This window comes from Apus apus, chromosome 15, assembly GCF_020740795.1.
Source record: "Apus apus isolate bApuApu2 chromosome 15, bApuApu2.pri.cur, whole genome shotgun sequence".
In the NCBI taxonomy this organism is placed as follows: domain Eukaryota; kingdom Metazoa; phylum Chordata; class Aves; order Apodiformes; family Apodidae; genus Apus; species Apus apus.
Window position 1 is genome coordinate 13,779,487 of NC_067296.1, and position 8,393 is coordinate 13,787,879.

The window sequence follows — 8,393 nt, forward strand, 5'->3', positions numbered from 1 at the left end:
CCCCATGCTGCAGGATAACCAGCTGCTCACCTCTGATAGACTTCGATCGCGTCCGTGCTCTCTTATCATCATTTTCTAAACTCATCTGGAATGGAAAGAAAAGATAGTTGTTGAAAGATAACCAGAAAAACATTGTTAAAGGACAATCTCACATGTGATTGTTGCTCTGTGAACGTACCTGGGCAGCAGGGAAGGCTTTACCCCAGTTCTGAGACAGATGTTTCTTGCATTGTGTTTAGCGCTCAACCCACAGTGCCCAAATTTAGCAAGCTTTAATTTCCACATCCTAGGACACAACAAGGGCTCTGCTGGTTGGTTGCCACAGAGGGACAAACACCCAGATGTGATGGAAAACAGTTGTGTTTTATTACAAGTGACATCACTTGTTAAGGGCAGAACTGATTTCTCTGGTGTAAATGCACCTCAGCAAGTGCTACGAGCACCCAGGTAAGCAGCTGGCACATATTAAAAAAAAAAAAATCTCTGAATATGCAGCTGAGCTGATCTTGTGCCTGGGAAGGGCAACTTCTCAGGTAGTGCCCTAAAGAGCAACCTCTCTTCTACTTAAGTTTGACACAAAGAGGGTTGCATCAAAATAACCCCTGCAACATGGACATCAAACAGGAGGGTCTGTGGAGAATACAGGCATGAATAAGTAACATCGGGGACTTCAAAGTGCCTGATATTAATTAAACATCACGATATGGCACAAGTTAGTGGAAGGCTGAAGTGCAGCCACCTCTGGGCGGGGGGAGCTTTGAAATCAGGCTGTGCTGGAGGTGGGAGCAGTGAAAACACGGGACCCCCATGGCAGGGCAGAAAGGCACAGCTGGAATAAGAGATGTGGTGTTTCAGTGAAGTGGTCAGTGAAGGAGCTGAAGTGACCAGCAAAGAGCTGGTTTTCCTCCTCTCTCTTGACACAAGATACTCCACTGACCAACTCCAGCTGACCCTCTGACACCCCTGACAGATAAGGGACACAAGCTCCCTGGGCTGAGCAGCAGGAAGGGACACACATGGAGCACATGCAGCTCTCCTGGCAGTGGGGACAATGCAGACCTGAAACATCTCACGGCATCCCCACGTGTGCCTTGAAACTCTTGCTTGATGGCTACTGCTTGCAGTCCCCAGCAGAAGGGGCTGGGAGTTCCCAAACCCATCACCCTCGAGGAATGCACTGCTTGGCTGGGGCTTCTCTTATCAACCCCCAGAGGTCTGAGGGGGACAAGGGGGAGGAAGGCAGGGAGAGGGGACAGAGGTTCCCTGCCAAAGGAGCACCACAGCTGAAAACACCTCAAAGGGGAGGGATGAAATTTCCCCGAGTGCCTCTCTCGCTCCCTCTGGCACCCTCCCAAAAAGCAGCATTAACACAAATGATTTATGTGATTTGTTAGAGGGGGAGATTACAGGGAAAAAATAAAAAGGAAAAAAAGCAAGCCAAACCCAGAGCAATTTATGCATTCTGTCAGCGCTCGGCTCGTGGCACCGCGGTGTTGTGCTCCACGTTTATTACAATCTTCCCAATAACACAGCAGACAATTACTATAATTTCTATTTTTAAAGCCCTGGTTCCCCATGGACCAATCGCTCCTGCTTAAAGTGTGGAGAGGAGCAGGTGTCAAAGGGACTTCATTACATTTATGAGCCTTTCAACGTCGGTGCGCGCTGAGCGAGCTCCCTAATGCCGCCGCACGCCGACAATCCCACCAACACGTTTGATTGCTGGGAGCCTGTCTCCAATCAAAAGGAATTTCAGAAAGGGCTTTTTCTTTCTTTTTTTTTTACTTCTTTTTGATAGCTTTCCCAGGGAACTGGCACGTGTTGGGCCGGTGCCTTGGCAATATGGGTTTCCTGCAGATAAATGATTCACCGCAGCAGAGGAGGGAAGGCTGCGGGAAGTGTAATGGGACCACCTGCAACGTGCCAGTGCTGGCCAAAAAAGAGGAAGGGCTGAGACCCCACAGGCACATCAAGGGAAAGCAGAGCAGAACTTCAATGTTCTCAAACTTGCCCTTCAAGGACAGGCAGGGCTGAAGCCGCTTGTCTATGAAGGGGGGAGATCCCATTCCATGTCACGTTTGTCTTCAAAAAAATTAGTTATCATGTCTGAGCTACCATCCAGGCTCCTCACTACACCACAGCAGCTCATAAAGCAACTCCTCCCGTTGCCTTTGACACCACTTCCAAGCCAGCATCAACTGCCCCAGGAAGACAGGAGCACACAGAGGCACCACATGGGCAGAGGGGGCAGGAGCCACCTAAGGCAGGGATAGACCCAACCTCGCTAAGGACCAGAGGGTGGAAAAGCCAAAGAGGCTGTTTCCCTGCCTACTATACAAAGCAGCTTTTTTCTTTTTATAAAAACTAAATTATTGGGTTATTTCCCATAGAGAAGACCTCATTACTTGGTTAGAGAATGTGACACAGCCCCATCACTGTGTTGATAACATTTCACTTACAGCACCAGAGGGATGGAGTGGGCTCTGCACACCTAGACTCTGCTACTATCAGGCACCTTTTCTCAGCTGAAATCAACACCAGCATTGTCCTCAAAAATCTTGATTTCCCACCAAAGTGCCAAAACACTGGGAAAAAGATCCATTTCTGAGCTCAGCCCCTGCTCCTCCCAGGCAACTTAAATTAACTGAGATGGCCATTACTGCTCTTCTGGAGCCTCAGTGGTTATCAGGCTCAGATGCATGAAGGTTACATGAAACCACTGTCCTTTATTGTTTGCTTCCTCAGTGAGAAGCCCTCTAGACAGATCATTTTAACAGGAATTTTCAGGTCACATAGTGCATGTTTGCAGTCCTGGAGACTGACGAGGATTTTCATTTGTTCTCTCTCTTGCTCACATAATAGCCAGGCTGAGAAGCCATCCAGATCTCACCCTTATTACTTTAACTCTAAATGGAAAACAAAGCAATCTGAAAGGAAATGTGCAAATGAATTACTGCTACCAGATGCCAGCTTCAGAGCGTGGTAGTCCAGCAAGAAGATGACAGAGGTTTATACCACACCTCCTCATCTTATCGCTGGGCAACCTCTCACGTTAAACCAAATGAAGTATCTAGCAGGTTTCCTAACCCATCACCATGTGACAACACAGTGGAAGGACCTGTGCTGGGTCTCAGCTGCAGGATTCAGCTCCATGCTCTGCCACTGACAGTCAAGGTAACCTTGAGAACATCACTTCACCTCGGGGTGCCCCTTTTTTGTCCCCTCTTCTCCCAAAGGTATCCTGGTGCAGGGGCTACGTGCTTGCCCCATGCTAAGGAGCTTCCTGACTCGACCATAATACAAGTTATCCTGATGATGCCTGAATGCTAAAAAACTAAACCAATGAGGCTCAGACATATAAACCTGAAAGACAATTTAACCTGAGTCCTATGTGAATTTTCACAGCCTTCTTCTACAGTAATGGACTTACTCTGCTGCCAAGGCTACAGCACAGGAAAAGCAGCACTGATCCAAAGTTTAATTTTATGGAGTACCTACAGAATTGATATTTTCTTCTCCTTTCTTATCTTACTGCCCATTTCTTTGCAGAATGAAGGTTGAGGTGCTAACATAAAACCAGGCACTGATGCCCAGGTGTGCCTGGGCTTTGACAGCTCTATGCAAATACAGCATTCAGGGCCCTGCTGAAATTCCCCGTGGTCAGCGGTAATACTTTATATGTATTCAGGAGCACCACAGAGCTAAGAGAAAATAAACACACTGAAAAAGCCTTCAGCTGGACAAAGGGAGGTGAGGATTCAGCAGGAATATTTATCTTAGGCTGAAAGCAGCAGAGCTTCCATCGGCGCTTATTTGTGGATACAGCAAAATGCCATTTGCAAGAAGCTGTGTCTGAGTTTAGAGGGACAGATGGACAGAGACTCTATTTTTAGTTTAAAAAAACCCAAAAGCTAAATTTGCTTAGCAGCAGGTAAAGCAGGAGGAGGAAAATGCCAGAAGAAATTACATTTTTCCTATAGAAGTGTTGAACTGTGGTTTTCTACTTGATTCTTCCCCTCTTCAAGGTCCAAAGAGCCCCTTTTTTTAGCTTCTCAGACAAAAAGGCAGCATCAAGTGCCCTAACAAGGTAGAACCTCACCACACCTCACTCTTTCCCAGCCATGCAGAGTCAGAGCATGGTCCAGCTCCCACAACCCCATTTCAGGGCTGGGATCAAAGCTGGATCTGGGTCTCCAAATCTGTCCCCTGAACTGTCTTTAAAGTGCCATTGCATCACCAGCCATTGCAGGGAATTAAGGAGGCTTCATTCCCCAGCACTTTCACTAGTTGTTAGTTTAAAAAATAAAAATAAAATTAAAGGGGTGATGGAGAAGGAAATATCCCTTGATCAAGTGTCTCCCTTCAAAAAGCAGCTCCCAGCTGCTATTTTATAACCACACTCTGAATTTAAGGTGGTTTTTTTCCCCCTTCTTACATTAGGGTCTTCCCTGCTGCTTGATTTAAATCCTTCTGACATTCCACCTATTGTGAGTCCCATCCTCAGCTGAATAAACTACTGTCTGCCTTTTGCTCCCTCACTGATTCCAGGGGAGGACACCCTGTGTGATGTTCTCCAGCTTGGAGTCAGGGCCAGGGGGGGACAGGATTTTACCTTGACATCTTCAGATGCAAAACTGCAGCTTGTACCCACCTCAAATTAAAAATCACAGCTGTGTCACAAACATCCTTCTGAAGCCATGCTGTCACTTCTCATTTGCAGAAAGGGTCCAACCCCCCAAGCCCCCCCCCAAATGCAGTGAATGAAATGCTTACCAAGCCCTAATGCTCCGGAGCACCCTCCACACAAGTGAAACGGAGCAGAAACATCTGGATGCTCCTGAGCATCAAGCCTGACACAGCCCCAGCTGGATCCTGTGCCTCTGCAGCGCTGACATTCGAGCATTAGGCTGAGGTGATTTCATATGCAGTAGTTTCAGTTGACATCTACTTTCCTCTTGACTGTTTGAAAGGGCTACAACACGCAATCCAAATGCCATTTCCTGTGCAGAGAGACCTAAGTGGCTCCGTACGTGCAAACAGCTCTTGGGCCAGAAGAGGTAGGCAAGGGAAAAATAAATTGTTCTTCAACCTCATTGTTTTCAAGCTTCATAATAAGCTGCTTTTTCATAAGATTTAGCCTTGAGTGGCACAATGTGTGGTGATTGCTGAAGTGACCTACATGCGCATCTCCAGAGAGGAGGGTGGCAGCTGGTGCTCGTGGCAGGGGATGGGCTCTGGTGGTACCACCAATATCAGCCCTACCTGTCCTAACAGCAGCCAGCAACAGCTATTCACAGAATCATTTTGGTTGGAAAAGACGTTTAAGATCATCAAGCCCAACCATTAACCCAGCACTGCCAAGTCCACCACTAAACCATGTCCCTTCACACCATATATACTTGGCTTTGAAATCTCTCCAGGGATGATGACTCCACCACTGCCCTGGGCAACCTATGCCAGGGTCTGACAAGCCTTTCAGCAAATAAATTATCCCTAATACCCAATTAATATCCAATATTCAGCACTTTCCTCAACTACCTCACCACAACAAGGACACTAGAGAAGACTTGGGACAGAAAGATTCATTTCTCCATCAGCCACCACAGTCCAGGATGAGCCCAAGCAGGAGCATCCATGCGGATGGTCTCAGCTGGCTCCATGTGGAGAGCACCTCACCCCAGCACTCAGCAGAGATCTCATTTCAGACCTGTCAGGGGAAATTTTATCCTGCGCCTGCTTAAGAGGCAAAAATAAATAAGTGAACGTGCCCCACATCCCATTGTCCTTCACCGCCGCGCATCCTGTGGATTACGAGCTGTAACTGGCATGAAAAACTGCATCTAAATACAAAATGTCTTTGTGAGCACACCAGTGCAAGTGTGAGCACACTGTGCAGTCCCAGAGCTCAGAGAGGGGTTGAGACCTCTCGCCCCCTGTGAGACAAGAGGTCTGCACACACACACACAAGGTCCTAAGTTCTACCTGGATCTTGGGAAAACATGGCAAGAAATGAATATGCCAATGCACTTATATGCAGAGAAATATTTTTTAAGTTTGCCTAAATGGGTTCAAACCAGCTCATGGGGAAAACTGCTCTGAGAGCCAGCAACAGCCTTATCAAAGCCAGCTTTTCCTCCTTCCTCCTATTCCAGTTTAATTTGGCTTTTATAAGACAGGATGAGGATTGATCTCTTGCTCACTCACACACCTCGGGCTGACACGCTCAGTCTTGCAGCCTCGTGTAGGGTCAGATCCTGGTGCACCCTCAGCACCCCACAGTGTGACCTTCATGGACCTGGCTTTGCAGGACCAGTGCTGCCACCTCTGAAAGCTGCAGCCCCCCAAATCCTGCTCCTACTTCAGCTGCCCCCTCTCCACCCCCTCCTCCTGCCCCCAGACCAGTCACTCTGATAAAACACAGATAATCAGAGCTCAGGGTTACAAGAAACAGTTAATATCAGCAAGGTGCTTGGCAGAGGCAGAGCACTAGATGAGCACCAGGTCCTAGGAATATTACCTTTGGTAATCATTGCTTTATTAACATACAACAATCTTATTAAATCTAATCTAAGTGCTTATTTGGCAGGTTCAATAGAAAAGCCTTAATTGAGCTTGTTTTAAATATAGCAACAACTGCTTACTCTGCTTTCTAAGAAGGTGTGAGCTTTCCTGGTGACACCTGCTCGCAGCTGACAGCTTGTTAGAGAAAAAGGATGGGATTTAAGGGTGGATTTTTGCTGGTTTGGGGTTTTCCCGGGGCTTGGTTTATTTGGGGATACAGAGAGAGCTGGTAATGTCAGTCACCCAAGAAGGGCTTCCTCCACCACCCAGGTGGATCCATCCCCCTGTCTGAAATGGTGCTTCATTACCAAGAGGCCAGAATGGGACAGGAAGTGCCATTTGCGTAATGAGCTGCCCAGTTCTATGCCTAATTAAAGCTTCCTAATCTGCTGGCAGTGAATCTGCTGGGAGGTTTGACAGCCTTGGCTGTCCCTCTGTCACCAGCCCCAGCTGCAGCAGTAAATGAGTGTCTCTGTTGAGCCTCCAGGAGCTGCCGGGGGTCCCCGGGAGGAGCGGGGGGATGAATGCCTCACTTGTCTCCTCCAAAGGCACCACAGCTTCACCTGGCATACAAGGAGCTTCTTCCGACCAGCCGGCGCCTTGGAGAAAGGCTCTATTTTAACAGGCCTGGGATGACCTAAATATCCCAGATCTGAGCCACCCTTGAAGGATGAGACCAGAGAGGAAGGCAAGGATTTAAATATCTGGACACAAAGCCAGATCCTGGCAGCTGGAAGCCCTCTCTGCCCTGATTCACCAAGCAGGAAGTTCAGCTGTAACAAGGAGACAGAGACTTCCAAATCCTGCCCATCGCTTTGGGCACCAGAAAGGCTCCATCCCCCCCAGACCACCTGGTCCTTAAGGGCTGGAGCAGCCTGTGTCCCTTGTCCTGTGGCCAACACATGGGGCAAGGCCTCACCTTACTGAAAAAGCACACCCTCGTGGAGGACACAGGACTTTCTGCTCACCTTGATGCGTGTGCCGTGCAGGCTGGTGGCTCCCTCACAGCTGCTGATCTTCTCTCCACAGGTCCACCTCTGATTCAGCAGCTCGCCCCGAAATTCATTTTCTGGGGAGGGAAAGAGGAATATGGGGTCAGGACGCAGAGTCAGCCCAGCACCCCATCACCAGCATCAACCAGAGGCAAAATGGCAATATTTAATCCCTGCCTGCTTTTTTTAATGGTTATGAGTCTCCGTGCCCTGAGCAGGACCCCAGGGTGCCACATCAGGGCCAAGAGCCCTAACATTAAGGCATTTGCAGGTGAGGTCAGTGGAGTCTTGGACACCCATGGAGGTTCCCAAACATCAGCCAAGTTGCAGGAGCAGCCTGGGTGCACCCCCAAACACTGCAATGCTGCTCAGCTTGGTCCTCAGCTGGAAAACACAGTATTAACCATGTAGCCCTTCATTCCCTCTGCTGAGCAGGCTCCCATGCTGCCTTCCCTCCCTGTTTCTATTACTGGGGTGATCTCAAAGACAGGAAAAGCAGGAAGAAGACACACATGCTGAAGGAAACCTGTGGAAGGTGGGTGTTCTCACCAATAGATAATTGCTGAGTGTGTGGGACACCAGCCAAGCAGCTTTGGATCTGCTGTGCCACAAGCAGCTTTTAGGAGAACGTGTAGAAAACAGCCAGGGAATTTATTCCTCCCCTGCCTGTGCCTGTTCTCTACCTACAAGACATTAAGGAACAACCAGGGTGTCACACAGTGCTCTTTTAAAAAAAAAAAAAAAAAAAAAAAGTACATTGAAAGACCAGGATAATTTGATCCTATGGTGATGTACAATCCCAATGAGTGCCTATGGCAGCTGACCATGAAAGTCACCTTG

General features: G+C 48.3%; 1 protein-coding gene across 5 annotated transcripts in view; it reads right to left on the reverse strand.

The window, feature by feature from the left end:
* The window catches only part of MYT1 (myelin transcription factor 1), a 34,169-nt gene extending 34,084 nt beyond the window's left edge, over positions 1-85 (reverse strand). For all 5 annotated transcript variants that reach the window (XM_051633198.1, XM_051633201.1, XM_051633200.1 and 2 more), the window contains exon 1: positions 31-85. In XM_051633198.1, the coding sequence (XP_051489158.1) occupies positions 31-85 (55 nt within the window). The remainder of the gene's footprint in view (positions 1-30) is intronic.
* Between the last annotated feature and the right edge of the window lie 8,308 nt (positions 86-8,393).